Raw genomic sequence first — 14,949 nt, 5'->3', positions numbered from 1 at the left:
TGATTTAGCCTCTTTTTGTTATGTCTTACTTTTTTCTTTATTCTATACATCCTGTCTCCATTCTCTCCTTGTTCTTCCACACACACACATGTATGCCTATTTCCCTCTTCCCTTTTGGCTTAACTGTGTTTGTGCGTGTGTACATGCGCCGTGTGTGTGTGTGTGGGGGGGGGGGGGTAGTGAGTCGGCGAAGAGGGAGGCAATGGAGCAAGGGGTACGAGGTGGGGGACTAGGGGGTCCTACGCTCCCGGGAGAGAGGCAATTTCACAGCTGGTTTGCTCCTTAGGCAGTCAGGCTGAAAATGCTGCAGATTTGTGGAGCAAATTGAAATGGTGTCAGTGCAGGAACAAAGCACAGAGCTGAATGAGGAGGGGTGGGTGGGTGTGTGTGTTGCTGTGTGAGAGTGAGGTGGGGTTGAGGGGCTCTAAATTCAATAACAACCCTGTAACATTTTAGCCACGCCTTTCTGACACCTGTCAATCAATCAGTATGCTGCAACTGGCCCGCCCACAATCAGCATGTGTGTGTGTGTGTGTGTGTGTTCTGTGTGTTTCATTTTCAAGAGGAAGTAGCGGTGTGCATTGTTTGTGCTGATTGAGCTTGTTCAACCTTGGCAACCGTAACCGAGGCTCCATTATGGGATGAGCATGGTTTGGTTGTTGACTAGGCAGTGCATCAACGGTCAACAGCTGTGTGTGCCATGTGGGCAGCCATAGAAAGCCATTAAACACATACACACTCACATTCACTCATCACATAGTTTGCATTGAGTTGCATTAGATTTAGATCTTGCCACTTGATTATGCCACAGCAGTAAAAACTGAAATTACAATTACGCACATTGCCGATTGGCAGCTATAATAGGCATACACAAACTCACTTCACACACACACAGATACTGACACACAGGAATTGTCAGGGGATTCTTCCTGGTGGTAATAATAAAGCACTCGGCGCACACCTGATGGCAGTGTGGGGTCGGGGCTTAGCGTGCCCTCTCCAGCGTAGCAGGGAAATGACGAGCCAATAACTGCAATTAAACATGCAGTATAATGGCTAATCAAATTGACAGCCTCGGCTGTTCGCATGCCTCTCTCACAATGGCTTATCACAACAAACTATTATGAGGGAGGGCATTTCAGGCCTGATCCCCTCTTTTCTTTCTCTCTCTCTTCTTTACCGTCTCTGATTCTCTATCTCTCACTTCTTTCTGTCTCTTTACCCTTTTCCTCTTTTCCTTTTTTTCTCTCTCCTCTTTCCCTCCTACCTCTCGGTCTTGTTCTTCCTATCCGTCTCTTTCCCCTCTCTCTCTCTCTCTCTCTCTCTCTCTCTCTCTCTCTCTCTCTCTGGCAGGCTGTCGTGTGGCTCCAGTTAATTGCAGTGGAGATTAACAAAGCAAGCAAATTTGTTTTCTTGCTTTACTGTGTCACACAGAGGAAGGGAGATGTTTTCAGGGAGGAATAGTCGTATGAGCCGAGTGCACATTTGAAGAGTCACGTTCAGTCTACCTGTTTCTCAAACTGGTAAACAGGGTTTATTAATCTGTTGCCCTGTCATGATCCCCACTCTCACTACACTAAAATGATGGGGATTAATAACTTACTTATACGAACATGAAATAAAATGGATTAGTAGCATTGTTAGCGAGTCAAGTGGTGACATATTGTATGTTTCTGTTAAACAAGTTTGAGAAGAGAGTAATGCTCCATTCCCACCATGTCAGCAGAATTGTAAGAACAGGAAAAGCTTGCTACTGTAATTCCAAATGTGGAGTGTTCATGCATTAATGACTGCAGTTTAAGATTGTTGTCATTATTGAATAATCTGCATCTTCTGTTGATCAACCATTCGATTAACTGATTGTTTTAGCTCTACACGCATTATTCCAGTATGGTAACCTCCCATTGCTATCCTTGTAGTCAGTCACACATATAAATGGAATTTGAGCTTAAATAAGATATTGTCTTTGTGTTCCATATTTGAAGTTGTTAACACAACGTGACATCATGACTTCGCATAAACATACAAGCCACTTTCTAAAGCCACGTGGCGTGTTGTCGAGAGGCTACGTGTTATCTTGAGGCTACGGTTGGTTTTAACGTGGGGAGAAACAAAAACTGGTTAGGATTAGAAAAAGAAGAACTGGGTTGGGTTTAGGAAAAGAAGAACGTGGTAAGGAAACAACACACGTGGAAAACGAAGGAAACATCACACGTGGGACGCGATCCCCGCTCTCCTGTATGAAAGTCCTGTTTTTTACCCATCCACCACCCCGACCAACTTCCCTACACGGATTATCGCCCTTTCATACTACTTGCTGAGAGAGAGAGAGAGAGAGAGAGAGAGAGAGATGTTGTTATTATTACACATTAAATTCAATATTCCATTATGTTCATCAGATTGTGCGACAGGTTATGTTCACATTGTGTTTTTGTCGCAGTAGCAATGTTTGAGCCCTTGTTTTGTCTGTGTGTGTTATGTCTACAGTACTCCGAGAAGGCCCTGTACAACCAGCTCTGCTTCTACAGGTTCATCTTTGACTGGGACCATGCAGCTGCCAAAGTACTACAGGGTGATGAGAGAGGTAAGACTATGCACACCCATACATGTTGCTTTGTACTGTACTTAACATTAGGTCTTGTATTTAACTTTTTAAAGTTCTTTTCTATTTGTTACAGGATTAATTTCTAACGTTTTGTGCAGTACTAGTTGTGAAAACAGGCCTGCTTTTAAAAAAAATGTTTATTCTATCATTTTATTTTATTTTTATTATTCTGCAGTACTGCCTTTGGAACTGAAATGAAGTTACTAGAACCGCTATTGAAGTTTGAATTTTGATGTCCTAACAATGCTTTCTCGCAACAACACATACAACATACCATTAGCAATCAATAGCTCAACATAAACCTTTTAGCCAGGCTACACTTATAGCATTCACCAGTGATGTACAAGTACAAGTAGCGGAGAATGGGCATTGGATATGGGGAGGGGGGTTAAGGGCATTCAGCTCCTCGAGTCGACAGCCCTAATTTAGGAGACGGATTCAATCACACACACATACAGAATGCAAAACGCTCCAATCACTGGAAGAAAGAAGGAAAGAGCCCTCCATCTCTCTCCCTCTACCCTTACCCTCACTGTCCATCTCTACTGCTTTCTCTCCTTTGCTCTCTCTCCCCTTTCTCTCTCTCTCCCTCTCTTGGACAGGCACTCGTTTGGCTGTGTTGATTGAAAACAGGTTTTAGATTTGGGGAAATGATAGGGGGAGTAATGTGCGCGCTGACGAAAGGATAGCCCTTCTCCTATAATGGGACATGGAGCGTATATTTCCCCCCTTGGACTCAAATAGACGCTACTCCAGCGCTCTGGGCGCACTCAGTAGGCGTCAGCCACAAGGCCTCTTTACCCATAGTTCTCCCTGATTGATGTCACTTGATTAGAAAGGGCCGCTGGGCCGAGTGATTTATTTATTTGATTAAATATTTATGTATGTATGGTATTTATATATGTATGCCTGAATTCGGTGAGTGTGTGCCAGTCAGGACCTGAGTGAGGCAGCAAAAGAGTGAGACAGCAGAGGTAAATATAACGTGTAATCAACAGATGACCACTCAGAAGATGGAGGGAGCTGAAATGGACGGATTGGACCGGTGTAGGAGGGGGCGGGGGGGGGGGGGAGTACTAACATGATTATAGCCTCCATTTTTGCTTTCTTTTATTTCTGTCTTTGCCCAGATGCAAGAAATCATCGCCAATCAATTCTTTGGCCTACTCCTTTCTTTACGTTCTTGTTCTTTGCAGTGTTTTTTGTCTGCGCCGGGTTTTCTCTTCTGAGTCTTAGTCTTATTTTCTTCCTCACAATACAATACAGTACATTCTTTACGTAGTGGTAAAGCATTGGAAATGTCTGCCCACAGTTTACTTCACACATAGAAGCTGCAGTGTTTAGTATACACACCACATTGTTGTGGAGCAGTTTAGGATCTTGTTTAGTGACGGCTGTGAGCATTTTTTGTTCCGCTGACATCAGGTCAGTGCCTTTTTACCAGGAATCAGACATTTCACACGTGTGGTCTGTCCACTTTTTTTAAAGCTCCTAAGATCAGACACACTTTGAATGCTAACTGTTAACCGTGCAGACCTGTAGACCAACAGTTCCCGACATTTTGGGCTTGAGACCCATCAAAATCAAGTATTATTATATTGTTTTTCATGTTTTTATTATGTGTGTCTATTATGTTGTATATGTCTAAGCTGTGAGCGGTGCAGCCAATGATTTTGGCTTCCCAGATTAGTTGGTTTAGTATTTAAAAAAAAAAAAAAAGAAAGTAAACTGAAAAAAGAAACCGCGGGCACACTGTCACACTCATTGCTACTATATGTATTTACAATGTTTAAGTCTACCCAACTTTCATCAGGCCTTATGAGGTCAAACTATCTATTATTTCATACAAAAAGCAAACATTAAAGGAGAGTTTCCTCAGGTTGGTTATTTTATTAACAGTATAGACATTTTGTAAACATTTTATTGGTAAGAAAAGTGTCTTGGTGGGCTGTAAAGGGGCACGGGTTAGGGGGATAAACAGACACTACATCCAGACACCATCATGTTTACTTGGTCAGTCGAGAACCAACTACTTTTATTTTGTTCCTTGAGCTTCCAGTCCACCAAATCATCACCCTTCCTTTTTGAAGGAACCTTGTACCAAAAATTCATTTTGAAGACAGAATATGTGGATGCGTCCTGGCTGAAACACTCAGTACCCAGTACTCTGCAGAGTTCACATACACAATAAGTTTCCACTGACTTGGTGTCACAGTGACGGCCACAAAAATGTGTAGCCGCATCACACTGATGTAAGTTGCATTTAAATGTTTTCAATAACATCAAGCAAATCATTCTTTAATAACAGACTTCTGGCGGTTGTTTGCTTTGAGTGATCGCTACATGGCGTACATGATGCAGCACACTTAAAGTTATAGTTAACATTACAATACAATGCCATATTGGAGAACAACAGGATGAGATAACATAGCTGACAATTGTATAATAGTTCTACTTGTAGTACCCAGAATATGGTTTGGATGTCTGTTATCCAGCCAGGAGGTTGTATTTATGGCACACTGTGTTGTTGATTAAAGGGCTACAATGTGTGACTGTATCAGTTCATCTGGTCTGGCAACACTGACAAACCAGTGTCTGATTAATATCCAACACACACTCATGCCATTTTCCTCAAATGGAGGAGGATGCATGTATACACACACTCATGCTGCTATAAAATATAGGTTTAAGGTGTTATCCCTCAGTCCTGGGGGCAATAATACCCCATATTACTGCATTCCACACCCAGGGGCCACACTGCTCAGATTACAGGGAGGAGACCTACAATCCTATACACCCTACTCTGTTGTGTGTGTGAAATATATACCTATAGGGCTTTATTAGCACTGTTTGTGTTTGCACACCATCTCACTGTAATATTGTTGTGTTGTCTTTCCGGTGGCAATAGTGCTTTGTAGTGATTGTAAATAGCTTCATAGGCTACTGGAAGAGCTGGTTAGACATTATGCTGGCAACTTGAAGTTTCAAATGCAGCTTTGCCTTTTCTCCACTGTTTGAGATCATAAACAGTTAATTCCGATCATCAGTCATTCTGGTACATGACTTTTAATACAGGAATAAAAAACATTCCATTGTCTAAACTAAATTTTTCTTATCGTCAACCAGTCATACTAAAACCAGCACTGAGTGATTGTACTTACAAGTCTGTAGCCAAAGTCTAATACATGTTGTTCCTCTGTGCCGTAGACCTCAATTGTTGTCTAGTAACACTTAAACTCTGTTGCACTTGGTGACATGTTCCTTCATCACGATGAACACCTGTAGTATGCTTTGAGTTAATCCTACATATACCATCCTGGTTTATATTGCTGTTTGGTGTTTTTTGCCCCCAACGTCGCCTTCCAGGCAGCACGGCAATGGTTATGGTTAGGGTTAGCTGCCACGTTTGAGGCAAAAAACACCATCGAGCGTATATATTAATGTTTGCTTTGCTGTTGTTTACTTAACTCCAAGAACTATTAGCGTAAAGATAAATGTGTGTTTCATGATACACTGCAGTGCCTGTACAGCTATATATGTGTTTACATGTGTACTGATACACAATAAAGCACATTAAAGTAAAATAGCTTTACATAAAAGAGCTCAGAGTCGACGCTGTGTGGGTGTGGGTGTTTGTGTGCACATTTGCAAGCCTGTCTTATCTACATGTATATTGCATTTTTGTGCCTGATTGCTGCAACTGAGTAAAACATGGAGGTAATTTCATCCGCTGCAGGAGATCTCTAATAGATTATACACACGCAAAGGCACACACACTATGAAAAAAACATGCTGTCCGTTCCTTAGCTGGGAACATCCCATATCAATGACTTTCAAATCATTTCATGTCACTTTTCTTCTCTCTGTCTCCCCTGCTCTCCCTTTTTATCTCCCTCCCTGTGTCTATCTGTTGCCTTTCTCTTCCCACCATCACCCCTCCGCTCCAGGTCTCAATCTTGAGTGTGGGCAGTATGATTGCGTGTGTGAGCAATAATGTAATTTTACCGCATTGATAAAATATAAATTGTCCTTGAGCTGCGCTTTTCTAATGATCCATTTACCGACCGCTTCCCTGCCACCTCTCAGCACTCTGCATTTGGTCCTCTTCTACACTCCCACTCCTCTTCCTCTCGCTCTGTCTTCTAGCTCTTCTCTTTTCCTCCTCTCCATTTTCTTCCCTCTCTCTCTTTTAATCTTCCACTCTCCCCTCCCTTTCTCCGGCGATACAAAGCGGGGTGGCAAAATCCACGGGTGCGATTGTCAAATCAATTATTCATTCTGTGCAATTACACTCACACAAAGAAGTTTCCCTGTGCTCCGAGTGGTGATTAAATTAACTGCTATTCCAGCTGCCCGTCGCCACCAGCCTAATAGAATATTCATGGAGGCGGCCGCCAGAATGGCCGATCTCCATTAACTTCATCATGCTCACTTAATTACAGGCTTGTTATTGTATTTACACCTAGTTAGAGCGTGCAGAGCCCCGATCTACTCGTGCCCAGCACTGCCAGAGTATGTGCGAGTGTGTGACAACACCTAGTTAGAGCAAAGATAACCCCTGATACACTCACTGTGCACGCGTATGTGTCGGAGTCCATGTGAAGGTGTGTCAGGAAGAGAGAAATAATGTCTAATGCAATCAATTACGCAAAGTTTGGGGGATCTGATGCTGCATTTGTGTGTACAGTATCCACACGTCCTCCTCCATCTTTCATTCCAGTCGTCGTCTTTCTCGTTATTTCCACTCCGCTCCGTTTTCATACATGTCTCGGCCTTCACAGCAATGCCGCCTCCCCTCTCTTCTCTCCTTCCGCCTCACACTCGCTCTTTAAGGGAGGCTATTTATTTGAACTACACTCCCCACTGTGCTCCGACTTGCAGTAAGGTTTGTCCCTCTTTCTTTTCCTCTCTGTGACTCTTAAATCATTCTTTTATCTGTTCGCCACACAGTGATTGAGGTGGAAAAGAGAAAGGCATGAGGAAGGGGAACGAGGAGAGAAGGGGGAAAATTCTTTTTTCCTACCTTTCAGAAATGATGACATGATTGCTTTCGCTTGATCATGCATCATCACCCCTCTTCTATTCCCCAGATAAATAGACTAGTTTGTCTCTCCCTGCCTCTCCTCTCCCCCTTTTTTTCTCCCTCCATCCCTGTCCTTGCTAATATGAGAGTTATTTGGTAATAGTTGCTGCTGGCGTTTAAATCAACCACACCATCTTCTATGTGTGTGCGAGTGCATGTGCGATAACTGTTTGTCACATGGATGTTTTTTAGTCGCCATGACTGTGAGTTAGTGTGCTTTTTAAGTGTTTAACTACCATCAATCGTCTGTGTGCATGTTCTTTTTGTGTGTGTGTGTGTGTGTGTCTGCCTCACTGTTGATCTCTGTGTATCTAACCTTTGTTCCCTTAGGCAGTCAGTGGGCTGGTATTTATCCAGCAGCCACTAATGCAGCGGGCAGGAAGGACGAGACAGGAGATATGGGGATGGCGAGGACATGACAACGGCCATATGGAGTGTGTGTGTGTGTGTGTGTGTGTGTGTGTGTGTGTGAACTAGATAAATAACGGGCTGCTCACTGTTTTAAACGCGTTTTTAATTTGTTTGCTTGTAACAAGAACTATGATGACTGTTCCATTACTCTCATCGTTGATGTTCAGGATTTGAAGTAGTGCTGAAACAATTAATGGATTAGTTGATGGTCAGTTAGTCATTTATCAAGCAAAAATACTAAACATTCACTAGTTCCAGCTACTCAGATGTGAAGATTTTCTTTTATATCGTCGTGAATTGAATATTTTGGCCTTTTGTACAGCGTGTCGACAAAATAAACAATGTCAAGACGTCAATTAGTTGCTTCAACTAACAGTTATTTTCATTATCGGTTATTCTGCAGATTTATTTCTCCATCGATTAAAATCGTTTGGTCTATAAAGTGTCAGAAAATAGTGAAAAATGCCGCCGCCCCCCCCACACACACAATTTCCCAAGACAGGTGTCTTCTTCCAGTTGCTTGCTTTGTGCTTTCACTTTACTTAATTTTTTGTCATTTGTGCTGTGTATCTGTCATCAGTATAGTTGCCTGTTAGTGTTCTGTAGATTGACTAATTGATTAATCAACTAATGTGTCAGCTCTAGTTGCAGCCCTAATTGGACTACTGTGGTACTCATTGCTCATTTTTTGCCCTTTTGCAGTTTTATAAAGGTTTTGCACTTCAGAAAATCTCATAGTGAAGGTGGAACTCTGAGTGAACCAAAATACTGTGCACACTGTCACGGTGCTGCTGGTCCCCTCTGATTGGTGGGGTTTTCCTGGCTATGTCTACATGTATATGATACCGGTGCGGTTTGCCTATAGGATTTTTACCGGATGAAGATCTGACGACCAAATATTTTTAAATAAATGAACTGGTAGAAAAACCTAATTATATTCAATATGAAAGAAACTTGATTAATGCTGTAATCTAAGATTAGTCGCAGACCAAAACAAAACTTTCTCTCATTTCCATTTTCCTGCTTCTTCACCAGCGACCTCTCTAGTCGACGCACTAGTATTTCTGATGTCGCTTGCTGCAGTCTTTCGTGTGACAGTGTGTTATTACTTGGTTTCATGATTCTTCATCTACACTGGACTCTCAGTATAATATTGTTAAGATTTGGTTTTGGTGGCCATCCCTGTCTGGGATGGCAGCTCTGTCTTCTCTCTGGCCTTATTGCGGCCCCCCCGAAGAGATAACAGGGACAAGGTATTGACTTCATGCTCTCATTGGGCTTTTCTATCGATCTTATGATCCTGTGTGTGTGCACATGCTGCCATCGACCCATCTGTTCAATCCTGTGATGCCCCTCCCGTCCCCTCAAAGTGATAACATTACTGGCAGATAGCATTGGATCTGTTAGCTCTCCATTTAAGGGTGAAACACTCCTCAGTGTTTATTAGTGACGAGACAAAGCCAGTTTGCTCTCTGCTCCTCTTCCAGTAGGACTCTGCAGAACCTAATCATAGGGATGGAGGGGGGGTGAGTCCTCCAGGAGTGAACCATTCACTGGACTGAAATGCACACATTTCAGAAGCCTGTAATATTGACTTTGATGCAGTTGAGGAAGTGAATGATCTTCCATTGAGCTTGGGCAATGATAACTCTTCTTTTCTTTCCTCCCTTCACCTCCAGCTCGCGCAAAGCTGTGGAACAGAGAAAGAGATGTGTATCGGAGGCTGAAGGAAGTGCCAGATAAAGCCTTGGCCACCAGTAGCTACTCGGAGATTAACCTGGCCAAACTCTTCCAGGCCTTCTCCTCCCTCAAGTAAAACAACACACACACATCTGTAAAGACAACACCTGCCAAGAAGCTCCAACATCTGACTCAAAGCGGGACATTTGCACATTCAACTACATCGGTTTTCTCTGTTTTTGGTTTTCCGAATATATATATATATATATATATATATATATATATATATATATATATATATATATATATATATATATATATATATATATAGTAGGGTTGGTGATTTTAGGCTTTGACCTCCTAAACCCCATATCATCTTCCCTGAACCTAATGGGCTTGTTATATGACTTGGAACCCAGTCACACCTTCCCCCTTTCCAGTTTCTTCACATTGACACTCATGACTTGACCCTGTCAACCTGACTCTGTATGGTAAAGGGGAGTAGCACGTGTGTGGGGGGGGGGGGGGGAAATGACTCATAGCAGCCAGTATACTCCAGATGCTGGTAATTAGCCAGTGATAGTGACCCCGGCCACTAGGACCACTGGATGCCTGCAGCAATCGGACACTTGTTCTGATTACCACCATTCATCCTGAGTGTGTGTCACATCAAGGGATGAAAGTAAGGAGGATGCGGGGAGTGATGGGGTGAGGGAGGCCACACGCATTGCTCCCTCACTCTTTTGTCTCCGTATTGAACAGCTGATCTCATTCTCCTCCACTGCCTCTGTTTAACTGATGCCATTTCATCCCTTTCACTCTTTTTCTTCTACCCTCCCTCCTCTGTGCAGATTGTGTTTTAATGCCTGTAATTTTCTATGTCTCAGACTTGTATTGCTCAGGTGGGTGTATGTAGTGATTTTTTTTTGTTGCTGTAATGACCAGAATATTTCATATTTGATATTTTGATAATTGATGAGAACCATTTTGATACTGAAACCTCAATAAAAAGCTAAATGGATAAGATGTTAATCTTGTGTTATTGCAATGTGGGGGGGGTGACAGAAATGGGTGAATGGATCCAGTAGTGTCTTCAGGTTTCCTGTTACTGCTGCACTCTGTAACACAATAAACATGCCATGAAAGTGGAGTTTATTAAAAAAAGAATATGGAAAGAATTGAATATCTTCTCCTTTTTATTAGTGTTTGGGCATCTGTTAACGTAAATCAAGAGTCCCTTCACTTTATTTGACACCTTATTTAAAGGATAAGTCTGGTGATGTTTTAATTTAATCTCAACAAATCCCACGAAAAGACCAAAACCAACCATGAATTGATGCCTGTGTAGCCAAAGCCTGATTTTTTTATTTTATTTTATTCCTCTGTGCCATTATTGTCCAAAAACTATTAAAAACACCAGTGAGCCACACTTTTGCCATAGGTAACGTACGTCTTCATTACCATGAACCTGAGTTGATCCCACATACACCATCTGCCATACATGCTCACTACTGTAGTACATCAAATGTGTATTATTCCGCAGCTGTAAATAGTCCCCAGCAAATGCACTTTCTCCTGTTTGAGTGTTGTTAGCTATAAATTACAGTGCCCAGCTGATTTAGGAAAATATTTGGCCTTTTAAAAAAAATAAGTTTACATTTTAACTTTCAGAAAGAGCAAATGGGCTTTGGGGCTGAAAGCCACAGACCGAGAAGTTGTATGCAAGTACTGAAAGATGGACAAACATATTTTCATGGGATTTGTTGACAAAACAATTAATATAGAATATCACCTGCTTCATCATATAAATATAAGCATGTTTTTGTGAGTTTTACCAAACAGTGTTGATTTCTTATGAGATTCCAGTTATTTCTAAATAGGAGTGAATGATTTGGAAAAAAAACCTCTATTATGGTATTTGTAATTTTCTATCACAGTATTATGATATAGTGCATTTTGTGAAAAATCAATTGAGAAGTGCTTATGACTAAAATAACAGACATGTTTGCTTTTCCCTAATCTAATGACTTGAAAACCTGTCAAATCAAGGTGTTCCTTACATTGATGCCAAACTTATTCACATTATATTAATAGGAATTGATATCATCATACACCGAATGGCAAAATGTACTAGGGCTGACATATTGTCATATCACCTTATATTCTCTAATTACTGTATGTATTTCCTCTGCTATAGTTAAGGTTCAGTCTTGTAAGTCGCTACATGAAGTGTTTCACCATTTTCATCCAAGAATTCTCCTTTGTGTTAATACAGTGGAGGGATTTTTACTCCATCCTGCCGCGTGCATTTCCATAAACACTGCACGCCTCACAAATCACTTCAAACCACAGTGACTTGTGAAGGCAACCTTAAGTGGGCTGAACACTTAAACCATGATTCACTATGCAATGGATAGAACATGCTGTGTGTGAGAGAAAGTGTCTCGGTGCATTTACAGCCTATTGCTCATAACTTTACATATTTATTAAATCATATCAGCTTCACTACTTCTCCCACTGTTGGCTTAGCCTGTTTTTGGATTTAATCAACTGCCACTCACAGTAGATATGCACAGGACTGCTATTCCCACTATCGGGCTGCAGGTTTTTAAGGGAGGGCCCCGTTTTGTCCTCCCAGTTTGGAGTAAACCCAGTCAGATTGAGTCTCTGCATTAATTCGACCCAGCAAAGCTAATAAGGTCGAACAAGTCTCTTTGTATTGTCGTGTTAAGCTTTATTGCTTGTCGTCTTGACCAGCGATGGACAAGGTAGGCTTTGATGAGGGAATTAGTCCCCTATTCTGTTCCTGTTATTCATAGCGCGGTGGAACATACAAGCACCAGAGAGGGTGTCAAAAGGAGAGCTGGTCCTATTGCAAAGTGTCTCCCTTGTTGGAGCTGAAAAGGCGGTTATGAGACGATAAACCGCTTAATACACTGAGCTAATTGGATGAGAGCAAGAGAGACGGGGAATTAAGGGGCGATCCGAGAGGGGAGCGGAGTGCCATGGCCCTGCTATTCAGGTCTTTCATCGGGGCCGGTTCTCCGCCTGGGAAGGGGGGGGGGGGGGGCGCTGTTCATCAAAGCGCCTTTTAGAGCTCCTCTCCCGGGGACTGAGCGAGGACTGATCCGGCTGAGGCTGTGGAGTGATTGGGCCTATTCTCTCAGGCAGGCTCGTGGTGGGAGAAACGAGGCCCGGGAGAATCCAAATCACGGGCCAAATCAAGTCCAACAACTGTGGGAAGGAGAGAGAGAAGGGGGGGGGGGCAGCGGTGATGAAAGTGGGCACGACGAAGTCAGACATTTTCTGGACACCTGGAATAACCTGCGCATTATAGCCCAGTGCGTTGACACAATCCACCACATGTTTTTTTTTCTTCTTTTTGCAGGCAATTTGGAAGAAAACACCGCATGATTGGACTGCATTCATCTTTATATATATATATATATATATATATATATATATATATATATATTTATTTCAATATATTTTTTTCAACATTCATTACCATGATCATTCATGCAACAGGAAGCCTCGTGGTTTAATCCCAAGTGCAGGCCTGTCTTGAATGAAAGAGCACACATCCAACAAGTGTGACTTTATAAATCCAGAGCTATTGCCCTGCGACAGCATTTCAATTTTCTCGCCTTTTTGCGCTGCAAAGAAAGTTTAAGCCTTGCTCCCAGCAGGTCATCCGCCTCCAGGCATTCCCCAGATATTAGGGACAAATTGGTTTGCCATTCATTAGTTATATTCACAATAAGATTAAAACTCCCCCGGACAATCTCATCAAAACCCTATAGGGCCATAAAGGAAAAAAACACACACGCTTCACTGGGCTTGAGCAAAAGAATAAGGAATTTAACAAAAAAAAAGGAGCTCGCACATCGTGGATGGTTTGGACGCACATGCAGGAGAAAATTGGTTTTTATCTTTTCTTTTTTTTTCCCTCAGCTTCTTTTTGCATTATGCTCCAAAGAGCAGCTGTGTGACTTTGTGTGTGTGTGTGTGTGTGTGTGTGTGTGTGTTAAATGAATGTGCAGAAATATCCCTCCATCAGTCCCTTATAGGATCTAATTCCTGCTTGTTTGGACTAAACTGAGTGATTAACAGGTATAGGACCTGCAGACCTGTTAAACCACTGCAGGAATAAGAAGAGGGTTTTCACAGATGCAGACAATAAAAAGAGGGACTACATTAATCCGCAGGGTAATTTCACGCGATTTGGGCGGGCACCAAAGATGGGTCAAACGGAGGAGAATAACCATTGATTGCTTTAATAGTCCTGCATTAGTAGTGAGATCCAATGGGGGGGGGGGGGATTAGTTCTACGAGGTGTGTGTGTGTGTGTGTGTGTGTGTGTGAAAGCCGTTTGATGAAGTGGTTTGTTACTTCATTAATGACAAAGGGGACTCGCTTCCATCGACATGGCATTACAGATGTTAAGACCAATTTAGCGCCTTTAAAGGGGTTTAAAGGAAGTTTTGTGACGCCCCCCCCCTCCTCCCTCCTCAGATAAAGTGGGCGATCTAATTGAAAACCCCTCGCCTTTGTCGCACGTTTCACATGTTGGGGATTAAGCTCATGAATATATGGTCAGTATTTTGTCAACTCCTTTTAAGAGGATAGACGCACGCAGCGCACTGGATTATACACCTAATCCATTTCTCTTATTCAGGTGGAGCAGCGCGCATCCACCTCTGCAGAGACACATTCCTCTTCGAAAAAATGTTTTCATCCTTCTCAGCAGGAATCAGACAACCTGTTACGGAAGTCGAATGTATTTATTTTACATTCCAGTACACTATTTAGTCAATTATATTAAAAATGACTTCTAATAAATTAAAAACATTTACGTAAATTGCTTAAAAATGTGTATCTTGCTAAATTCTTCTTCAATGTAAGACAGAAAACACATTTATTTCTTCATAACACCTTTTATTAATAGTTCTATAATATTCTATTTCACATTGTTTATTTTTTCCTGGTTTAGGCCTATGTCAGTCCTAAATGAATTTGAAATAATAAAAGAGAACTCATTTTACCAATGTAATTTATTCAAATTAGCATTATTAAACCAGGAAACTTACAATCACTTAATAAGAAATAAAACTAATTTCCTCTTCCTCGACATAAATAATAATCTAAAAATCCTAATAATTCATAAACA

The 14,949-nt window shown here is 41.8% G+C and overlaps 1 protein-coding gene across 1 annotated transcript in view; it reads left to right on the top strand.

The window, feature by feature from the left end:
• Positions 1-10,061, top strand: part of pola1 (polymerase (DNA directed), alpha 1) — a 50,163-nt gene extending 40,102 nt beyond the window's left edge. The window contains exons 36-37 of the mRNA XM_078280480.1: positions 2,488-2,584; positions 9,779-10,061. Of these exons, the coding sequence (XP_078136606.1) occupies positions 2,488-2,584; positions 9,779-9,915 (234 nt within the window). The 3' untranslated portion in view covers positions 9,916-10,061. The remainder of the gene's footprint in view (positions 1-2,487; positions 2,585-9,778) is intronic.
• Positions 10,062-14,949: the final 4,888 nt, after the last annotated feature.

Source organism: Sander vitreus, chromosome 22, assembly GCF_031162955.1.
Source record: "Sander vitreus isolate 19-12246 chromosome 22, sanVit1, whole genome shotgun sequence".
NCBI lineage: Eukaryota > Metazoa > Chordata > Actinopteri > Perciformes > Percidae > Sander > Sander vitreus.
The sequence above is the reverse complement of the archived record's forward strand: the minus strand, read 5'-3'. Positions and strand labels throughout refer to the sequence as shown.